The sequence below is a fragment of the Danio rerio genome, chromosome 1, assembly GCF_049306965.1.
Source record: "Danio rerio strain Tuebingen ecotype United States chromosome 1, GRCz12tu, whole genome shotgun sequence".
Lineage (NCBI taxonomy): Eukaryota > Metazoa > Chordata > Actinopteri > Cypriniformes > Danionidae > Danio > Danio rerio.
Genome location: NC_133176.1, coordinates 10340001 through 10364379, shown reverse-complemented (window position 1 = coordinate 10364379; position 24379 = coordinate 10340001). Strand labels below are relative to the sequence as shown.

General features: G+C 35.2%; 1 protein-coding gene across 3 annotated transcripts in view; it reads left to right on the top strand.

Annotated features, from left to right (window-relative positions):
• The first annotated feature begins 8466 nt into the window (after window positions 1-8466).
• The window catches only part of grin2ab (glutamate receptor, ionotropic, N-methyl D-aspartate 2A, b), a 163824-nt gene continuing 147911 nt past the window's right edge, over window positions 8467-24379 (top strand). Inside the window, exons 1-2 of one of the 3 annotated variants that reach the window (XM_073949348.1) lie at window positions 8467-8518; window positions 20233-20418. Coding sequence is in view for 1 of the 3 variants with exons in the window: in XM_073949349.1 (XP_073805450.1) it covers window positions 8498-8518 (21 nt within the window). In the remaining 2 variants the exon portion in view is untranslated. Of the gene's footprint in view, window positions 8519-19171; window positions 19684-20232; window positions 20419-24379 lie in introns of those variants that run through there. The other 2 variants (XM_073949347.1, XM_073949349.1) reach the window with 2 other exon arrangements.

Genomic DNA, 24379 nt, shown 5'->3' with positions numbered 1-24379 from the left:
AAGATAATTAGATTTTAAAACAATATTTTTATTTGTTTAGAAACTTATAACCTGTTTCTTTTCAGTGGATTTAAGTAAAAAACAAGCTATTCAAGTACAGGTTTCTTTATTGGTATGACATTTCGTACAGTATTGCCAAAGCATTTTAGATGTATAAAATATGTAGTACATTGTCGGCGCCAATGGTGTAGTGGTTAGTGCGTCGACACATGGCACTCCAGTGTGACTTGAGTTTGATTCCCACCTCGAGGTCCTATGCCAATCCTTGCCCGCTCTCCTCTCCCCACGCTTTCCTGTCTATACTCTCTACTGTCCTATCAATTAAAGGTGAACTCCCCCCTGCCCTAAAAAAGTAGTATATTGACATCATCAAATCAATAAATTATAGAGCAAATGAAAACAAAAATGACAGAAAAAAGGAACAAAAACAGACAATGTTTCAAAAAATTATAATAATTACAAGAATAAAGCGTGTGGATTATTTAAATAAAGCAGTTGATTAACCAGTTCTGGTGGTGTACAAATATTTTGCAGCCAGTTTAAATGTAATTTTGTGTAAAAGTTGTTTAGATTAAAGAATTAATTATGTAATGTCTCTCTTGCTCTTGTGGCTGTGCGCATATACGATTAGTGACAGCTATAGAAAGAAAAGCCAAAAAAACAAAAGCCAAATACATTTTAGTAGATTTAGAAACCCTGGCTAGATGGAAAAAGGTGTGTCTCTGTATACCTCAGGTGCGTTTCCGCAAACCATTGTTCGCTAACTAAGGTTGCATGTTCCATCATTACAAACATAGTTTGCTGATTTGACGTTTCCCAAATCCCTTTTTCCAGAGAACATTCTCAAACTGCGATGCAAACTTGTATGCTTGCAACTACACCTTTGGAGCTGTAGTTCGAAGCACAGTTCCTGATTGTGTCCTATTCCCTGTTATCCCCATATGCCCTATTCATTTAGAACATTCCAATATTTAAACTTGGAATGATAAAAAAACAACAACATTAGAATCATTTCTCTTAGGTAGAATCTTTTTGTATATATACTTAGCATATATATATATATATATATATATATATATATATATATATATATATATATATATATATATATATATATATATATATTTAATGTTATAATTAATAACATTAATTTATAGTAGGTTATTTGTCTGTATTAAAAAATTTATCTGTAGGCCTACTGTATATGACATGGGCCTGTTGGTTAGAAGATTTCTGCAGTGGTTTTAATGTGTCAACTTATAAAAGTAGACTTAAAATAAAATAAAAAATAAGCTTAATAAACAATATCCAAAATAATAATAATAATTATAATAATAATAATAATAATAACAACAACAATAATAATAATAATAATAATAATAATAATAATAATAATAATTATTATTATTATTATTATTATTATTATTATTATTATTATTATTATTATTAATAATAAGATTTTTTTTTTTTAATAAATAGCCTACTGTAAATTAGGCCTACAACCATTAATGATTTATATGACTTATATATGAGGTTAGAGTACTTGTTAGCTAAGGGATTTTATATGGAATATTGATACAAATATCAATAATATTTGTAAAGTAAACATGTATAGGTTCTTTATGTGTCGCTTACATGTATTTAAATTAATATGGAAAATGAGTGCATTTTTTTTTTTTTTTACCAAAACTAGTATTTTTTTGCATGTGCATTTAAAACAAAATGATTTGTACAAAAATTATGGGTTTTTTTTTCTTTAAAGAAGTTGTTATTCCACCCCGTTTAGAGCATCATTATGGGCGTTATAACTAACGACAAAAGCAACTACAGTTTTGGGAAACACTCATCACTACATTGCTATTTTCAACAACGATGCATCGCACTATGATAGTTCAGCCGCAAGTTACGTAGTTGTTTGGGAAACGCGCCCCTGGTTGGCCTGCCCAAGTAAAGTCTATGTGTGGGAAGCACTGGACCCTATTAAGTATGATTTCGGTATCACTTAATTTTGATGTTGATATTTTGTTGTCATTGCAAGTACATTTCAACTGATTCTAATTAGGCTGTCTGCTTAATATCTGCTGACACTGCTTCACCAAGAGACATTCAAATCAAAATAGGATATTTTGCAAGTACAATATACATATTACACATCTTATGTTTATTTATACAAACCCTAACCCCAACCTAACAGTTTACTTATATTTTAATTAGAATTAGTTGGCATTTATAGTTGCAACATGACTTAAATTCAACAAAATGTGTTAAAGGGTCCATCAAAATAAAGTGATACCATAAATTTTAAGTGTTTTGAGTTACAAGGACACAAAACATGTCCCCTTAAACCACTTTAAAACATATATACGGTTAAAGTCAAAATTACTAGTTTTTATTTAACAGAGCAAGGACTTTTTCACAGTATTTCCAACAATATTTTTTCTTCTGGAGAAAGTCTTAATTGTATTATTTTGGCTAGAATGAAAGCAGTTTTCATTTTAAAAAAAAGCCATTTTGAGGTCAATATTATTAGCCTCCTTAAGCAGTATGTTTTTTGATAGTCTACAGAACAAACCATTGTTACACAATGACTTGCCTAATTACCTTAACTTGCCTAATTAACCTAATCAAGCCTTTAAATTTCACTTTAAGCTGAATACAAGTATCTTGAAAAATATCTAGTAAAATATTATATACGGTCATGATGGCAAAGATAAAATAAATCAGTAATAATTCAGACTTCAACTGTATGTCATTATACAATTTTGTGTCCTCGTCAACCTCATAAACAAGTACACACACACACACACGCACACACACACAGACACAGTTTAACCATGCCACAAACCCCCATTAGATCTGAACACTTGTTAATAAATCATTATCAGACAGGACAGTGTGTCTCCTCCTCATCTTAATGACCGGCTGACTTTAACAAATGTCCTCCTGCACATCCGCTCTCCTAATGGCTAAAGTGCAGTGACACTGGACTTGAGGGATTGTAAATCATTCAAGTTAGTGTCGAACACTTCAGTGATTTACACCCATACGTGGAGTGCGTTTAAGCTTTAACAAACCGTCCTTTGTGTCGCATGTCAAGAGCTAAAATATGTTGCATCGGCTGACCTTGTAACAGTTAATAAAGAAGCTGTAACTTGCAGTGTTGATGTTATTTAGCAGTAAGTTAGAGAGACAAACTGTGAACAAAACTGCTAAATAATCATATTTTAAAAATGTATCAGTATTACCAAAAACATCTTAAGGCTAAAAGTAGCTTTTAACTTGCTAATTTAGAAGAACATAATGGATGTGTGCAGTTTAATTCACCAAGTGTTTTAGTGGTAAAGCTAGCTCCTTAAATCAGTGAAGCGTTAGGAGGGAAGAGAACTGCTAAGTCACTAAGACCAAACCACAAACTATCCAAAAATGACTTTCTGAGAGAGAAAACATACATTTTTAAAAATGTTGACCACTATACTCTAAACGGGGTGGAATAACAACTTCTTTAAAGAAAAAAAAAACCATAATTTTTGTACAAATCTACATTGTAAAAGCGCTATACAAATAAAGCTGAATTGAATTGAATATACGCTTTTAAAAAGTTGTCACTTTTATTGGGGAGGTATTGTCATACACTCTCAGAAATAAAGGTACAAAACCTGTCACTAGGGTGGGACCTTTTCAAATGATACACTTTTGTACATTACAGGGCTACGTATGTACCTTCAAAGGTACATATTAATATCTAAAAAGGCAACCCAGGCTCATTATTGATACATAATTTAATATACATTTCTGGAGATTGTGAAATAAGTCCCAGGAGGTACGTTTTTAGCAGTTTTGTTTTTGAGAAAACTTTGTACACTTTTTCAGATCTCAAATATTGCTCATGAGTGCCTTTCATGCCTGTTCTTCTCACTTAAATCCACCAGAGGCCGCTGTTAACTGACTGACCGACCAACTGAAAACACCTCATCCACCCCCTTCCCTAAACCCAACCGATAGTGTTTTCAAACACAATCCAGAAAAAGAAAAGCCCTTGTGGCCGCTTGATTTTTTGCCATGTTTTCCGATCTTACCACATTCCCACCCTGTTATTTACTTTATTTCATTTTTTGCCTTTTGTTTATGTTTTACCTACTTTCTGGAACTGTTCTTTGCAGGACTTGAACACATCATCGACCCCATCAACTCCTCTCTGCATCTTAAATCCGAGGCTGTATGGGGGAAGTAACTGGGTAAACTGGTAACAGCAGAAAAGCTCCACACGGAGGTAAGTGGTAAGCTGGTAGCACTAAAAGAAACAGAAGTTGTCCTCGGCGTCATACCACCCCATAGCATTTGTTTTAAAGATGAAATGTAGCCATATGTACAGTAGCTCTGGCTATATAATTCTAGCTCTCCAGAAATGTATATAGGAGTATGTTTTCACAATGAGCCTGTGTTTCAACTAGTACAGATGTGTACCTCATGGTTTCTTGAAGATACAAAAGTGTAGCCTAAAAGTATTTTTAAGGTACCAATGTGCACATTTAAGGTATAAAAGTGTATCTTTTAAAAAGATACCACCCTAGTGATCGGTTTTGAACCTTTATTTCTGAGAGTGTAATATATATATATATTTTTTCTTCTATTTTTAAAGCAATCTAAATGTATATTTGCTTAATTAATTTTCTAAAAAAACTAATCAGTAACATTTAAAGAAATAACATTCATTATTTTTAGAATGTAATTATTCATTAATCCAACACTTAAAAAAATGTATGAATATAAATTATTTTATCACTGAGTAAAATAATACATCATCAACAAAACTGAAGGGTGCAAAGTGGGAATGAAAAGAGCTGACTCTATAATCTTAAACCCTGAGTATACATCCATATTTCTGCAGTGCCATTGACTGGAAGCAGCATGCAACCTGTTTACATGAATCCTCTATGGTGTATTGCCAACTGTTTTCAAGATTTTTACACAATGGACTTTTCAGAATGGCTGTTTACCTCAATTGACATATTTTTCTTTACTATTTAGCATGTTTCCCTCAACCTTGAAGTAACATAATATTTAATATATTAACACATCTACTCAAATATTTTTAAAAGGATTCATATACAAAAGCCAATGTAATTAGAGCAACCTCATTCACACAGATCTAATAAAAATGCATATCAAATGGTGCTGTGTAAAAGCCTTGTAACACTACAGTGTTTCACAGTGCACATGTTTGGCTTCACTTTTCATAACCCCGAGCAGAAATAAATAAATCCTATATACTCCTATATGTGACCAAAAACCCTGAAATTAAGTGCTGTGTGAAAACGACTAATATAATCTGGATTGATCAGCTGCCATAATTTACAGGTAAGTGCATTTATATCAAAACCTCAATATTTTACAATAAGGTGAAGGGTAATGCAAGGTCTTCAGGGATAGGATCTCAAACAGTCACTAAAGTCACCAAAACAATAAAATACTGAATCAATAAAGTGGTATTTAGTTAGCAGCATTATTGTCCCTTGCCTAACTCTCTTTGTATGGTATTATGGTGTATTCTGTGGAAACATGAGCTGTTATGTAGGATTTTTGTTGGGGGATGTTTCTTTATTGCATATCAGCGTGAAGAGTTTTGTGTATTATTTGAGTTTTGCTTTCTCTCAGCGTGTGAAAATTGTCAAAATTGTTTAATTGTCGTCAGCTGTGCCTGTGCTGCTTTCTAATCATTCCAGAAAAGCACATGCAAAAATCCTCATCTCCTCTACAGTTACAGTTCTTGGATACATTTGCTGCTGTTGCACCATTACTTTGGTTAAACATCAGACACACACTTTCATTTATATTCATAACCCAGTTTGAAAACTTTTATGTTGTTTGTATGTAAATTACTGGAAGCATCGGGGAGAGAGGTGGATTTTATTTGGGAACTAATTGTGCTTCTCTTTTTTAAATTATAGAGGGGCCAGGTAAGACTTCTTGTGTAGTCGTAGTAGATTTATTTTTTTGCTTGTTAGTTTGGCTTTAACTCTTCCTGAAGCTTTAACTGTAGTAAATAAATGGATATTGAGTTTGTTAAAGAGCCCCTATTAGGGATTTTTGGAAATGACCTTTCATGTAGTGTGTAACACAGCTCTAAGTGAAGTGAAATATCTAGCTACGGCTTAAATCTGAAAGTGTGCCGTGTTTAAAACTATTGATTCATCAATTAAAGAGTCGACTTATAGTGCTTCAAATGAATTGTCTTGATAACGAGTTCTTAACCGTGCCAGTGTGACGTTGATATGAAACTCAAGCCACGCTCATTTGTTGCACGTGCAAACTTGGGAGAATTTAAAGCCCCCGACCCCACCCAAAAACACTGTAGCAGACCCTGGTTGAAACATGTCGTGAAGGCGCTGTGCTCTAAAGTGTGAGGGAAAGTTACTGCTACTTTCCCTACCCAAAGATGAGGCTGTGAAGAGTCAGTGGTTGAAGTTTATTATTGCGAAAATACCTCAGCATTATAGCCTCAGCCTTGTGCCGTGTTCCTGTCATTTTTCTGACGAGTGCTTTAGCAATCTACACACTTACAATGGAGGATTCATTGGACGTTTGTTAAAGGAAGGATCAGAAAATACTATTTGGGACTTTGCAGAGCTTGACAGGAACTTTACAGTACACAGTTCATAGACCAGTTCCTTCTGTAAGTGTAAGTAAATGCGATTGAAATGGTTGCCTCCTTGTTTTCTCTAGCTTGCAAATTATGTATTTAATTGTGTTTTATTACCTGTAACCGCTTGTACTGTGTCTGGTTAACTCTTTATTATCGTATGACGTGCTTAAACCGGCGGTGAAATCACGGGAGTTTTCCGGAAAAAATAACAAAACGGGAGGGTGAGGGCAGTTGGGTCTGGAATATGGGAGACTTCTGGGAAAAACGAGAAAAGAATAAATGCATATTATAATACAATGAAAGTGTTTTTTTGACCTTGCATGTATATCAGTCTGTTGTTGCTGGAGACCCCAAAACCAAAATATAACCCTTTTTGATGCATAATAGTGGCTTTTTAAAACATGTCCTTGTTTGAAAGAGCAAGAAGAAGCTCATTTTCTGTGTCTACGCTCCTCTGTAACCTCTGAACTGAGTCTGTCAAACACTTCAATGATTTACACCCAGTGCGTTTAGGCTTCAACTATAACTGTCCTTTCTTTTGCATGACATGAGCTAAAATATGTTATACCGGCTTTCAATGACCTTGTAAATGTTATTAAAAAACATATAACGCATAACAGTAAGCTGTATGCTGTAAATCTTAATTAATCTTATTTTGCCTATATAAATGCTGTAAAATGTTTTTTTTTTTAATTATTAAATGATTAGCTAATGAAAAGACTAGAAGAAATAATGTAACGTAAATTGAGATGGTTAAAAATCCACAGTATTTACAGTACCACAGTATTTACTTTCAGAGTAATTTATATTTTTACATCGAAAACATGGGACATTAATTATGATAGTCGTATTAATAGTATAATGTGCCTCCTGTAGGTATATGTGCCACTGCCTGGTTAAGGTACAATATAAAGTGGGTATCAGACCAAACAAGCACTGCATTAAATTCTATTTTTCTGTGCCATGTCTTTAAAATATGGAAATTAATTTTACCCCAGAATTTTCAACGGTGTGTCTGCGCTAGCCTGCTGCTAATGATGGCATTAGCGTGCACACAGTCTTTTGTCTTGTTTTCACTTTAACAACCAAATGGATGTTTGGCTAAGTCTATTAAACTGATTTGAAATACAGTACAACATCGATGCTGTAAAAAGAACCTTATGAAATTGATAATAGTCACATAAACCTTTCACTGGATGTTCATCATTGGCCAAAAAACACTAGCTCTGCATTTAGCCCATTAAGGAATATAGTGAAATAATATTACAGTAACTCATATTATAAAATATGAATACCGGTAACTATTTTCTATAATAATAATAACAACAATAATAATTAATATAATACATATAGGCCTACATATTTTTAACTGTAATTTATTCCAGTGATGGCAAAGTTATATTTTCAGCTTCCAGCCTTTAGTGTCACATGATCCTTCAGCAATCATTTTAATGTGATGACTTGGAGCTACTGTAAGTGGTGATTTAACTTCACTCTGTACAAAATTTTTGTAACAATGTGCAAAACTGGTTATTATGGTTTCTGTACTAAACACAGAATATCTCAAACTGGATACCTCAAGTTAATTAAAAAGCAGAATTTCAAGAGCCAGAGTAAGATTATTAGCTACCAACAGTACGAGCAGAAAAATATCTTACTGTACGTGTTGTAAGCTACCTGGAGTTCCCGCGTTTCTGTAGAGCCAGAGTTTTAACGGTGGGCCAGCGCGCGTTCGCATTTGTGTTTTCAGATGCTGTAGTTCCTCCTCCAGCCAACAGAAGTCTCCCCGTTCTCTAATTATTGAGGCAACGTTGTAATTGAACGCACCTGCGTTGTTTACCGCTTGTTTGTTTAATGGCCGGGATTACATTGTCGGTAAGTCTTGATATTGTTACACGATTCTCTTTTGCATGCTACTCATGTTTTTGCTTTGTTTGAATTTGCCTTGTTTAAGTGATTAGTTTTGGCTTTTCCTTGCCTCCCTTATTCAAATTTATTCAAGTGTTGTTTGTATAACGCATTTCACAATAACTTGTTTCAAAGCAGCTTTACAAAAAGTGCACATTATTAGGCCTACAATCAAATTCAGAAAAGTTAAGGTTATACCATAAGTTAATTAGTCCCTAATAACTTTAACTGATAAACTAGTAGGTTATCTAATATCTTTTAACAGTTAACGTTATATAAACCTAGTTAACCTGTAGTTATATAGTATAGCCTATGAGTGATGTCTATATGTGCACGTTTAATCAAGTCTATTTGTGTATTAAGTGTGTTGTCCTAATTGATGTAAACGTGTGTTGAGGTAATGCATTACAAGCAGAGCGAGTTACATAAGAATATTACTCTTCTAAGTAATGCATTACTTAAAAAAAAAAAAAAAAGTAGTAATATTTGAGTTACTTTTTAAAAATTTAAAGCAGCTTACTTAAATTTAGATGAGAAAATGTTCATTATTTTGAAGACATGGAAGAAAACGAATTGTGCTTGAAAATGGTTTGTACTTTAATAATTCACTAATTAGACAAACATCACAAAAGTAGCAAACGCAATGCTTTAAACTTTAGAACTCAGAAATTCTCAGAAGAAAGTATTATCCTACATTATTATTTTGCGATGCGTTTTTTTTGAAAGGTGTAGGTGATAGTTGTTAATTGCAGAGCTCCTTTATTAAAAAAAATAATAATAATGACCCTGCAGGTTTTGAATGTGATATGAAAAAGTAACTCAAAAGGAATGTAATGCATTACTTTCCTTAAAAAAAATAAGTAGCGCAACTAGTTACCTTTCAGGAAGGTAACTCAATATTGTAATGCTTTACTTTTAAGACTAACTTTTCCCAACACTGGTAAACATACATAGTTTGTTACAGAATTAATGTTTGACTTCTGCTTATTCAATCCTCAATTTTCCAATTTTTTTTCGCTTTGTCACGGGAATGGATGTGACTATAACTAGCACCATTTATTGAAAACATATAGATGTTTGGATGCTGAATAATAATAGACAAGATTAGTTTAAAAAGTCATGATTAGTGCTTTTCTTGACATTTTCTAATTTTCTTTAGCCATAAAAAGTTTTTTTTTTTGTGGTATTTTAAAGTCTTTATTTGTTTTCATATACGTGTATTCATTATTACTGCATTTTATTAGCAAAAACTTTTTTTTTTCTTGTTAATGCCAATAATGATGTTGACATGATGTTCAATTATTCAGAGAACTCTAAAAAATTCATTGCTTGGTATATTGTTCTGTAAACACAGTTTTACAGTTTACTCTCTGTAAACGGGTGTTCATGTTGAGTGGGAAAAGCATCATTCATTACATGGCTAGCAATAGAAGCTGTGGTTTTTAAGGTCATTTTGGTTAGGGGTGATTTTGTCCCTCGCTTTCTTGTTTATGTGGTGGGTGAAAAATATGAGCATAACATTGTCCAGCTGGCTCTTTATGAGCTCTTGCAATATTGTACACCTTGCTCATTAGTATTCAGAAGAGCCCTCAAATTCTCTCCCCATTCATCTCATTAATTGGATCATCTGACTGAAATTACCACCATCAAAAAGGAAATTATCCTGTAAGTATGTTGACCAGATGTTGCACTTTTTGCCAGAACAGTCGGCCTAACATAAAGTAGGTGTTTTATGTATAGGACAAATTTCAGACAAATCTGGAAACGTGACAAGGGGCTTAAATAGTTCACTGACCCTCAAATGACAGGACATCTGGCTTTGCTGTACACTGTATGCATTAGGTTTGTATTAGGACATTTTCGACCTCTCTAATTAGCTAATCAGCTCAAAGCTTGTGATTTTTAAATGCAAATTCAGAATTTAAATTAATGTAATGACAAGGCAGATATTTTAATTACACTTGGATGTTATGATCCGGAGGAAGAAGAAACTGGTCCATATTCAATTCAATTCAGCTTTATTTGTATAGCGCTTTTAAAATGTAGATTGTGTCAAAGCAGCCTCACATAAATGGTCATAGTAACTGGATCAGGGTAGTTCAGTTTTTAATGTTTAAGTTCAGTTCAGTTTAGCTCAGTTCAGTGTGGTTTGAAGTCATTATTGAGAGTCCAAACACTGAAGAGCAAATTCATCAATGAGTAGCTTTTCAGATCCTGAACCATGCAAGCCAGTGGCGACAGCGGAGAGGGAAAAAAAACTTCACCAATAGGAGAGTGAAGAAAAAAAACCTTGAGAGAACCAGACTCCGTTCGGCACGACCATTTTAATTTCTCCGCTGGCTAAAAGTCTTGTGCAGAGCTGCAGTCTCAGCAGTGGAGGCTGGAAGCTGGCCTCAGCGAAGACTCGTCTGTCCCTGGAGCGCCACTGGAATCAGTCTCATGCTCTCCACTCCCCCCTGACCAACAGCACAGCAGCAGCTCAGGATACGGCCTGGTATGAACTGTAGCAGTTACAGACAAAGTCTGTGTCAAAGTTAGGCGTGGGATAATAAGGTATATCGAGATTTAGAAAAGTCAAAGTATTAAAACTACCCAAATTTTTTGTAATACCGTTCCTTAGGTATGTGTAAGATTCTTTTATTTACGTTTTGTTTTAGGTTTTTTAGGACAACAGTATCTCCAGCAGAAAAGATATCCAAAGATGCTGTTTTAAATTGTAAAAAAAATGTGTTTTTGAAACTAATGAAGAAATAACTAAAAAAATATTTAGCCTGACATGTTTACTGCTCAAATTTCAAAATATTGTAAAGTTTCTAAAAAATAAAATGTATGTTATGTTTAAAGGGGAAAAGTTGACAATTAAAAAGAACATATTTTAGAACAGTATTTACAATACCGTAAAACTTCATATTTTTATCCAAGATTATCATGTCGTCAGGATGTTATTCCGGCCCATGCCTAGTCAAAGTCTGACAAAGTCCCATACATGATAGTCTGTGCTCCTTCCTTTAATAGCAATCGGCCAGCGAATCCCCATTGCTTCATAGTTTATGGTATCTAAAATCAGAAAAATGACTGGAACAAAAGAAGCACTCGGTTAGCTATACTGTGGTGTTGTTACTGTGAAAATGAACTTTAACTCTTTATTCCCAGCAGACCGAATCTCCATCTGTCAGTGATCGTCATTTTCATGTCATGATCAGCACCATGATCCTCCGCGCTCCACTAGTATCTAAAATGAAAGGCACATTTACGTTTGACCAGAACCGGCACTTCATATTTGGTAATGTATCATATCGACGTCAATGGGTTCAAGATAAAGATCCAAACCCAACACTATTCATTTATTTGGTTCTGAGTCGACTATTTTGTTAGATAGTCAATAGTTGTAAACGGTGCACTTTCTGATTCAAACCTCAGCTGGATGTTTTCATTCACTTAGTGCTGTTACACACACTACATGGAAGCTTATTTTCAAGAACCCATAATAGGGGTTCTTTAAACATAGAAGCTCTGAAAATCTGGTTATTTTGTTATCTATAATGTACAGTATCTCATGGGTTTACTTAATTAGTATTTTAGTAATTTATTTGTTTGATGCAATGTAATAATACTTCATTCATTATTTAGCACCACTTACACATTACATTTAGTATCAGGACTGCACTGAATGTGTAAAGTAGGATACAGTGCAAGAAACTGAATTGTTAACTACAAAATTGGTCATCCTAAAATAAATTTTTTTTTTGCCTTCCCGAGTGAATAGATTATTTTGTTTGAGGAAGATATGAAAAACTGTTCTCTTTCTTGCACTTATTGCTATGATTTAGATGAAGATGGGCCCACATTTTAATTTACAGGCTAGAGATCATTTTAAATAAATTATAAACAAAGCATCGCTCTATCTTTAGCTTATGTTCTGTGCAGTATGTGATTTTTCACTGTATAATAAATGTGAAACCATGCATGTTACACGTGAGGCCATGCATGTGCATCCCAGCTCATGCACACGCATTTGTTTTTGTATGTTGTGTACAAAGATAGATGTAGAATGAAGTATTAGGGCTAAGACTGAGATTAATTTCTGCTGATTGCAAATGTTCATTTGCATAATTGCATAATTATTATAGGGTAAACACTGTCTCAGTTTTAAATTACTCGCTTAGACTCTAGATATTTGTAGGATAGGGGTGTTAAAAAAGGCAAAAAGTTCTAGGAGTACTTTTAAAGTGGTCATGACATGAGAAATCAAATTGGCTTAATGTGTTAACAAACACATATTTGCAAATTTCATAGCTTAAAATGTCCCGCCAGTTTAAATAAGGTATTGATTTAATCAAAGTTTAAATAATTGTTGATTTGACTATTTCCAAATCTTCTTTTTACCTGGAAACTGCACTGAAACGTGTTTTTGCAGATTTGCATTTATTTATTTATTTATTTATTTTGGTTTGCAAAGAAATAACCATTCAAATTGATCCCAAATTAACATTATAATATATTTTAAAAATTCATGTTGTGACTCTTTTAATAAAAATAAAATCCAATTAGACGATGACAGTGTTCTAAAAATATCATAGATCATCAAAGCTGTGCATCAAATCTGCCATGCAAACATTATTAGAGTAAAACACTGCTGTTCTACTAAGAGAATGTATGTTTGTGAGTGTGTGCGCACATTGTGTGTGTGAGGGGGGGTGTGAGTGTGTGTTTTATGTAATGTAGCATGGTCTGTTTGGTAACAAAAGTGGTGACACTGAAAATTGGGTTACCATGGAGACAGAATTTTCCCACTTTTTTGTGCTCATGACAGACTCATGCAAACCTCTCTTCCATTTCTTTTTAACTCCTTTATTTCTTAATTCCTCCTTCATTTATTCATGAAGTTGAGCAGATTTTTCATGCTGTCGCCGTTGTGTTGTGCACCAACTTGGTCTTGGCTGGAATTAAAATTCAACTATGTTCAGTAAACAGATGTATGTTTGTGGATGTGAAATGTGTATTTTAAAGGGAGGATGAAAAGTAACTAAGCCATAGGGATGCATGTTTTTGGAAAAACCTAATATTTGCAATATTTTATTTTTTCTGCGATAAGTAATACTTTATGAATACAGTTTCACAAGATAATTTGAAGAGCTCTATTTGTGTTATGTGAGTGACGCTGACAATGAAGTTGACGATCCACGTGCAGTTCATTACAAGAATGGTCAGGCAGGCAAAGGTCAATCACAGGAGCAAACGGGTACATACAGAGTAATCCAAAGTTGTGGTCAAAGAACAGACAAATGGTTGGTACAGGTAGTGATGAATCAAAATGATAACACAAGGTCAAAACACGGCTAAATTAAACATGGAAAACTGCATCATAATGGTCACAGATAAACAAGACTCAGTAATTTGTGTGTGTGTGTGTCTCTCTGTCTTTTAAAGTCCAAGTAATCATTACATAACGATCCTCCGGCTGTGTTTGTGTGTAATCAAGGTGGAACAGGTGTGAGTGTGTGGTGCATGACTGAGTTGTAGTTCTTTTGGTGGCAGAATTGTAGTTCTGAGTGAAAGTGACTGATTCCCAGTGATCTACAAGCCTGGATCGCTGGTGATTGTGACAGTTTGACGGCTTTTGGTGTGTCTGACAGTATTGAGGTACAGAAATTGAATAATCACAACACAAAAAAAGTTTTTTCTTTCTTTTGCTTTGTCTCATTTATAGTCAAAATATCTTGTTTTCATCTTCAGAAGAAATAAGTCAAAATAAATAGTTCTTCCTTTTTTTCTTTTCCTTTCCAATGGGGTAAGGAAAATAATCATGTTTTTGCTTTGAAAGGTAGATATTTGGACTAGATACAAGACAAAAATTCTAAATAAGAATAAAATGTTCCCGGATAAATAATTAAATGCAATTAGTCATTGTTATACTTCCAAATATCATAATCTTTTGTGCCCAAATGTTCTAAACTTTCTTGAAATGCTCAGTCAGAGGTCTTAAAAACATGAAAATGGTAAACTTTTACTCTGTTATGGTTACACTTAGCCGTGACTCTACAAATCGCATATGTTCTGTAGCTCCTGGTCAACTCTAGACTATTTTGAGGGATGTAAACTAAAACAATGGTGCCAGCAAATTTCCTGTTTTACACTTTTAATTTCTACAGTCACATATTGATAAATAATGTTATGATGGCTGTTTTAACATTAAGCTATAATCGAATTGCCTCTTTACAGTTATAAAATAGTTTGATAACAAGCAGGAAATGTTCAAGGGCTTATGACATGATCACATTGAAATGGTCTATAATTCAGACTCAACATTGCAGATCTTGCGATGTGACTATTGCAGATGCGCACATTGGGATATTGATGCTGAAACATCATATAGTGCCGCCCTACATTAAAAGCCTTTATATCAATAAAATGGGAGATGCTGTTGCCAAAGCATGTTGTTTGTGTACAGCCGTCTGCTTAAAAGAAAATGTCTCTAAATTTATGATCTTCTCGGTGGTAAAATTGTTTCATTATAAGCTTTCTGGATAATTACCTGTGACTCCTTTCAAGTCAGTTCTGGGCTTTAATTTAATAAGTAAACAACTACTAATTTGACCCAGTTTAACTCCGCATTAGGGCTGATTTGATACACACGAATACCTGCTGTCTTTAAATGATTCCCACACAATATAAAGGATTTTTTAAGTAATTGCATCAGATACTCCGGAGCTTCAATAGCGCTTCCTTGCCCACACATAAACATAACCTGTGTTGTCTAATTAGACAATGAAATAATGAATAGCCGGTTTAGCTAGAATAAATAGATTTTATAAAACAAATAACATTAGGCGTTTCTTAAACACTTTCATTCAAACTAATTGGCATTGCCTTGAGGATATACTAGATTTTATCACAACCAATGACCTTAATATTGGTAGTGCAGTTTTCTACTGTTGGAGCCACAGGGATGTGTGTTCAGATTTTAGGCTCTGCTACTATAAAGGTTATTACTAATTTGAATTGTTCTGATGTGTTTTGTATAGGAGATCTTATTTGATGTGGGGAAAAAAAGAAAAATCATACTTGCCAAAGCAAATCAGAGTTCCCTTTGAGCCATGAATTTGCATTATTTGCTCAAGCAAGCAGATAATGGGCATAGGTTTCCAAACTTAGATCCACAGACATGGATAATCACAATGGACCTGCTGTTACAAATGGTAAAGTTTATCATCTTGGAATTTGTTCAGTGGACTGTAAAGCATCCCTATCCAGCCTATTCTGCAACATGATTGGACAGTTGAGAGCGCCAAAAATGCTGGGGGTACAAAAATACAGCAATGCATTGTGATATATGAATGCTTTTTATAAGTTATATCCGAATTGCTTTAAAAAGGTTTGCATGCATGTGTGGGATATAGCTTGTCGAAATGGATCATTACGGAATACTAATATTAGTATATAAAAGTTGACCTATGAATATCACAATGCCCGTGAGGAGAAACGGTTAGACGGAGAATGTTCCTAAGGCAGCTTGTGTATGAATGCATGTGTGTTTATTCAGTGGTTAAATGATATATACATTAAATGGTTTTGTAGTGTTACATCAAACATAGTTTCTTGGTAACCATAAAATAGGAAGCTGGTTATTGGGTGTTGTGAATAGCTGTGAAAGAAATTCTTTCAAAGATTGTAGCATTCGGCCATCTCTTTTAGAGTATGAATGCATCATAATTCTAATATGAGGATGTTATTCTTGTTTTTTCAGAGGGCACCAGTGGCAGTCCTGACTCACCTTCCCGAGGCGATTCATGCCTAGGTGGAAACTGAATTTTTTTTTTTTTGGTTGTACTTTCATGTTCTATTTTTGGAAATTGATCTTTAAAACAAACATCAATGTGGCTGAAATGTGCTAAAACATAGCTGAGTTCTCTGATTCGAATGTTATCACTCGATGGAATGGGCGTTATCAATAGTTATCAGCTGATCGATATGGGCCAGTAGGGGCCTTCTGCACATACTAGTAGGCTCAGAAGGCTGTAATCATCCATCCACATGGTTAATCAGCTATCCGCTTGTTAAGTGTGACGTCACGCGAAGTGGCTTCTGGGTCCAAGCGGTCTAATCAACTGAATGGGGAGACTCATGAAATGGTAATAATAAACGTTTACAAAGCGATTTAAGGCTTTCGAAAGTCACGATCGCAGTATATATGTCCATGCCTAATATACAATGGCCAGAAAGTGATTATTTTTTTTAAATTGTTAAAATTTTGGTATTTGTTATGCAGCAAGCCCAGAGATTGTTGTTTACACTATGATTTTATATAAAATCAACTTTAATGTGTGATAGGAATAAAACGTGATCATAAACAATGATCTCTCCACTCAAATGAATGGCGGCTTGGACCCGGAAACGGTATACATACGTCACAAATACGTCACCACTTAACAAGCGGATAGATCACACAGCTGCAGCCAGAGGTTAACGAGATTTCCCATTTATTGCATTTTATTACGTCTACCTCAACCTTAAACCCAACCATCTCAGTAATGTAAAATCAGATCTGGACTCTTCTCTATTAGTAAAGCTGATTAACCATGGAAATTATTTATATTGTTAATTTAAATTTCTCATTATTGTATTTTATTAACCCTAAACCCAACCGTCGCAGTAATGTGGAAACAGATCTGGACTCTTCTCTATTAGTAAAGCTGATTAACCATGAGAATTATTTATATTATTTATTAAATTTTCCATTTTATTAACGTCTAACCCTACCCTTAACCCAAACGTCACAGTAATTAAACAGATCTGGATCTGGAGTCTTCTCTATTAGTATAACTCAGGGGTGTGCAAACTTGGTCCTGGAGGGATGGTGTCCTGGTGAGTTTAGCTCCAATTTGCTTCAACACACCTTCCAGGAAGTTTCTAGTATCTAGTGAGAGCTTGGTTAGCTGGTTCAGATGTGTTTGATTTAGAATTGAAGCTAAACTCTTCAGGACACCGGCCCTTCAGGACCGAGTTTGGACACCCCTGGTATAGCTGATTAACCATGAGAATAGTTTATATTATAAATTAAACTTCCCATTGATTGTATTTTATTATTGTCTACCCTAAATACAACCGTCGGAGTAATGTGAAAAAAGATCTGGAGTCTTCTCTATTAGTTGATTAACCATAAGAATTATTTACATTGTTGATTAAATTTCCCATCAATTGTATTTTATTTTAGTCTTCCCCTACCCCAACCATAAACCCAACCATCACAATATGTGAAAACAGATCTGGGTCTGGAGTCTTCTCTATTAGTATAGCTGATGATTACAGCCTTCTGAGCCTACTAGTATGTGCAGAAGGCCACTACTGGCCCATGCCTATCAGCTGATATCCCCTGATAACGCCCATATATAATGAGTGATAACATTCGAATTGGGTGCACTCTAATAGAACATTTCAATGTGATCATGTCATTGGCCCATAAACATTTCCCGCATGTTATCAAATTATTTCATAACTGTAACAAGAGGCAATTCAATCATAACTTGATGTCAAAACAGCTATCATGACATTATTTATCAATATGTGACTCTTTTTGCATTCTCGGAAGCTGTAGAAATTAACAATTTAAAACAGGAAATATGCTGGGACCATTGTTTTTTGTTTATATCCCTCAAAATGGCCTATAGTAAATGCAGAATAAGGAATTAGTCAAAAAAAAAATGCAAAAGAGCTGATGAACGTGTAGAATTTGATCAATTCAGGTGAAACTTTCTGTGAAGATGCCGCAGATTTGGACATGACCAGAAAACATACTTTTTCAAAAAAGGGATACAAGTGTTTGCATTTAAAATCCGCTTATGTGTGAGGGTACACGTGCCTTCTGTGTATCTACTTCATAATCTGAAGTTTAAAGACTGAGTGCACTTGTCAGGCAGTTTTCCTTTGACCGAGTGAATGATCTTAAAGCATAAAATCATTTGATTTAATTGCATGAGTTGTGGATCAAAACGGCTCCCGTGGATCTCCTGCAGGGAAATTACACAGCTGGGAGAGTCTGACTCATAACGAGCCTCCAATTTTGGCGCAAACGGAGCAAGCCCAAAATCACCGTTTTCATTGAGACAGACAGGAGTCGCTTCGTTGAACTGTTTTGCTCTCTTTAACACGTGGAGGCGACAGTGGATGGGACATGGTTTTGCAACATCGAAGGGGAAAATGACTTGTTTACTGAGGCGTCGTGTGATTGAGATTTTTCCACAGTTTTGACGCGCCCGTCGTGCGCAGGGACTGTTAATGGCGCTCATTATCATTTGACTGTATTCATGTGAGAGAGAGAGAGAAAGAGAGAGAGAGAGAGAGAGAGAGAGAGAGAGAGAATCTAATATCTACTCGACTCATGGAGTGTGCGTCTGAGAGCAATGGTCTGTAAAGTTGGGTGGAAATATGAACGCGCCTCACAACCAATTTCCCCCCTCAAATAGATAAGCGACGAGACTACTCTGTTTGCTTTGACAGGCAGACAATCAGCACATCTACTACTCCGAAATGTATGTTTATGTTTTATTATGGGCGGTAAGGTAGGAGAATTGAGTTGAATTTGGCGCGGAGCGCGTGGGAGGCATTGGCAAGTACAGTCTCAATTCCGCGCTGAGATGTTAAGGAGCGTACACGCGCTCGACAGTTTACCATGATGTCTCGAGTTCAGTCGATGCTGTCGCAGAGGAATCTCCATCCAAAATAGATCTCATCCCCGTTATCGACGTTTAAACGACTGAATACGGCGTGTTGCTGTTGTTTTCTCCAAAAGGATGCGATATTGACGGAATCCCCCCTCAGAGGAGGCACGCGGACCTGTTCCACAAGCTCCACTGCGGAAAGCGCTCGAGACTCAGAAATAAATAACAGAAATATTAGGGTGAAGAAGCTATGTGTGTCGACTGATTGACTGAACGTATTTTTTCTTCGCTTTTTTGGTGAATCTCTGTGTGGAATGGACACGGTAAACACAAGGGCACTGGTGGAATTACGCCGTTGAGAGCGCTGAACTTGACGGATTTGTTTATAAAGAAACAGCAAGGTTATACGACGAAGAGTGAGGACAAGGTGTCATTCTTGACTGGCATTTTGGAAATGTATTGCGAGGATTTTAGGTGAGTTGTTTTCTTTTTTTACTTTAAATAAAACATCAAAGAACGTATTATTCACATTATTTCCATGCCAATTGTAGGGATTTGTTTACTCATAGTCAGATGGGAGTCGTTGGAGCCTCTCGTTGACGAAATCGTCGGCTTATTTTTGTGACGGGAGAAATAATTTCAGTCGCCCTGATGCGCAACACCTGCTGCGCGAGCGAGCGCCCTACATAGAGACAAACCCGCGCGCGCGTGAGGGGAATACACCATACCGGCTGCTATTTAAACACACCGGCTCTCTCACACACCTTTACATCACTGACAGCACTCTCTAAGCTCACTCGTGTGTCTTCTTTAAAACACGATTATGTGTCAGTCTCAGAGGTTACTTGGTTGTGTGCGGGGGAACCGTTGCGCTTCCACGCAGATCAGTTTGCACTGCGAGCCCACTCGCGAAGCCTTTTCTCACTGAACACCAGCGAGAAGTTATAGAAATTCACTAAATATTGAGTTCTGTGATTTTTTTTTCCTAACCTGATTTAAGGATTTTCGTTGACTTTCTTGCAGAACACTGAACACTTAAGCTCCTGTCAAGGTGGTTCGCCGAAGGTCTGAGGAAAAAATGCGCCGAGAAACGCGCCTTCTCTGTGAGGAAATCTTGGTGGATAACATTCAGAAGACATCGGTCAGTTTCACAGATGGCACATTTCAACCCCGACGAGTCTTCTTCACTGACACCTCGTGACACGCAAGGTAAGAGATGTTTTAAATATTGAACGTCTGCTAATAGGTGTGAAGGGGCTGGCGGTGGAGATCCGACAGGGGGCGCCGTTGTTTCGCGGTTTCAGACTTAACTGGGAATGAGGGACTTGCAGATTTGGGTGCAGTCACGTTGTCCAAGCACATTTTTGATGTTTTCCTCTTGCTTACAGGACCAGGCCTGAAATAGTCCTTCCTGCTATGGAAGATTCAATTTTAGAAGCTAAAAGATTTTGAAACCGCCCCCTCCCTACCCACACATGCATGTATAGAGACACTTATGCACGTCTGAATGAGATGACCTTACCGAACACCCAGATATGTAGCAATGGATTCTTACAGTTGTTACATTGGAAAAATCTTTTCATGGCTTAAATGGTTAGTTCAGCCCAAACTGAAAATGTTGTCATCATTTACTCAGCCTTCACTTGTCACAAACCTGCGTGAGTTTCTTTCTTCTGTTGAACATAAAAGAAGTTCTTTTAAAAGATGTTGGAAACCTGTAACCATTGACTTCCAATGTATTTGTTTTACTGCTATGGATGTCAGTGATTACATCTATCTAGCCTGTTCTAAAATGTCCTCTTTTGAGCTAAACAGAAAAAGGAAACTCATAAATGTGTGAAAATGAGTGTGAGTAAATATGAATTGTTGGGTGAGCTCTCCCTTTAAGACAGAGACATCATTTACACATGTTTGTGAGCAAAGAAACAGTGCTTCACACAGGTTTAAAATATACTTGTGGTGGTAGCCGGATTGAAAAACACTTTTTACCCATAGCACATGATTACCTACATGCCACAAAAAAGGGATTTTTAACAATAAAATAAAAAATACACTATTTGTTTTACTTTTATTAGGCTGGCTTGAGAAACAAGCCAGACTACTGAAATCCTATTTAAACTTATTATTTTTTTTATATATTATTCTTCTTCTTCTGAGACTAAAATTCAAAATCTATCTCCTCCTAGAGCTTTCGAGCTATGACCCCCAAACTCACACCAGACCTCCAAACTATTCTGACTCGGTATGCCATATCTTTTCCGACTGATCCGACTTTCGATTTTCCGAAAAACGTCCCGGGACCGTCGGAAAAATCCCATAGACTTAACATTGGACCAAACTTTGTGACCTTATAACTCTGCGTCAGACTGTCACACAGACTTCTAATAGGCTCATTTAACTCAGACTACCTAACTGCCAATAACTGATGAGGTTTTAACTTTCTGGCCACGCCCTAGCAACCACTTTTGGACCCTAGAAACTGTCCCATAGACTTCCATTCAAAGGACTCTCATTGACTTAACATGGGATCAAAATTTGTGAGCTCATAACTCTGCATCAGACTGTCATACAGACTAATGGCTGAGCTGATTTAACTCAGACTACCAAACTGCCAATCACTGATGAGCTTTTAACTTTCTAGCCACACCCTAACTACCAGATACTGCACCCTAGCAACAACTGTCCCATAGACTTTTATTGCAAAAGACTGTCATTGACTTAACAATAGATCTAACTTTGTGACCTCAAAACTATCTATCTATCTATCCTTTTTCAAACTGCTTTTATCTTCTATCTATCTATCTATCTATCTATCTATCTATCTATCTATCTATCTATCTATCTATCTATCTATCTATCTATCTATCTATCTATCTATCTATCTATCTATCTATCTATCTATCTATCTATCTATCTATAAACTGTTTTTATCTATCTATCTATCTATCTATCTATCTATCTATCTATCTATCTATCTATCTATCTATCTATCTATCTATCTATCTATCTATCTATCTATCTATCTATCTATCTATAAACTGTTTTTATCTATCTATCTATCTATCTATCTATCTATCTATCTATCTATCTATCTATCTATCTATCTATCTATCTATCTATCTATCTATCTATCTATCTATCTATCTATCTATCTATCTATCTATCTATCTATCTATCTATCTATCTATCTATCTATCTATCTATCTATCTATAAACTGTTTTTATCTATCTATCTATCTATCTATCTATCTATCTATCTATCTATCTATCTATCTATCTATCTATCTATCTATCTATCTATCTATCTATCTATCTATCTATCTATCTATCTATCTATCTATCTATCTATCTATCTATCTATCTATCTATAAACTGTTTTTATCTATCTATCTATCTATCTATCTATCTATCTATCTATCTATCTATCTATCTATCTATCTATCTATCTATCTATCTATCTATCTATCTATCTATCTATCTATCTATCTATCTATCTATCTATCTATCTATCTATCTATCTTCGTTTCATACTTTTTAAAACTGTTTAAATTAAACAAACTATTTCCAACAGACTTTCTCAAGCCAGCCTAAAGTTTGTCTCGACGAACTTTAATAATCTAGTTCTATTTAGCATCCATGTGCACCCACTGACGGGTTAAATCTGCTGCTAACATTTTGTATAGTATTACTAAAGCATGTTAGATATGTTTAAATTATGCAGTTTATCATATAAATATATAGCGAATGAGAAACAAATGACATAAAAGAAATCTAAAAAGTGTAAAAATTGCAAGAATAAAAAATTTAATGTAGATATAAATAAGGCAAATGAGTTAATTAACCATTTCTAACCATGTACATATATTTTGCTGCCATTTTACATGTAATTTTGTCCTCTCTGAGTAAGTAGAAAAGTTTTATCTGAGTCGTTTAGATCAAATAATTAATTATGGTGGCTTGAGAAAGCCAATGTGTTATACTACATAAACCTTTTCTTCTTCTTCTTTTAAGATTGCATCTTCTCCTAGACCATTCACACTACAACCACCAAACTAACTCCAAAAGTCCAAAATATACTGAATTAAGTTGCTATATCTTTTCCAACTGATTCGACTTATGGTTTTCTGAAAACTGGCCCGGAAAATTTTGAAAAGTCTCATTGACTTAACATCGGACCAAAATTTATGACCTCATAACTTTGTGCCAGATTGTTATGCAGACTTAAGCTTGAGCTCATTTAACTCGGACTACCAATCTGCCAATCATTGATGATTTTTCAACTAACTAGCCACACCTCAGCAACCACTTACAGCACCTTAGCAAATGACTCATAGGCTTCCATTGTAAAAAAAAATAATAATAAAATAAAACGCTATTGACTTTACATTAGACATACTGTACTAACAACATATCAATTCATGCTAACAATATACTAAGCCATGCTAGAAGCATACTAACGACATACCAATCCATACTAGAAGCATTCTAATCCATACTAGAAACCTACTAACAAACACACCAATCATACTTGAAAGATACTAACAATATACCAATCCACACTAGAAACATACTAATACATAATAGAAACATATTAACATACGAATCATACTAGAAACATACCAACAATATATCAATCCATACTAGAAGCATGTTAACAATATGTTTATTCATGCTATATAATGTTTCTCTCATTCCTGCGGCTGTGTATGCACTGTCAGCTTTAAAGCAAAGCATAAGTAAATCAAGCTTAAAATAAAAATGATGACGGCTTACAAATTGAAACCAAAAGCAGAATCCCGGACAATTTAAAAGATTTAGAAACCCTAGACGGATGCAGTTTTAAGTTCCAAAAAGGCACGTCTCTGCAGAGCACATGAGATTGTCTGTGGAAGTCTGTGGGACAGTTCTTGCGCAAACTCAACGAGAAGTAGGAAACGTGTAGGGTGAGAGTAGGTTTTCCACTAATCAATAGATTGTGGATGTTTGGCTATTTTGCGGATACAAGAAAAGTATAAAATGATGGTAATAAAAAAAAATAAATGTCAGCAAAATTCTTGGGTTTCCGTTAATATACCTGGGCGGCCCACCCAAGTAAAGTCTTTGAGTGGGAAGCACTGCAGAAACGAGCATTTGACCAATGCACTGCCCTTTGGTTAAACATATTTAATGT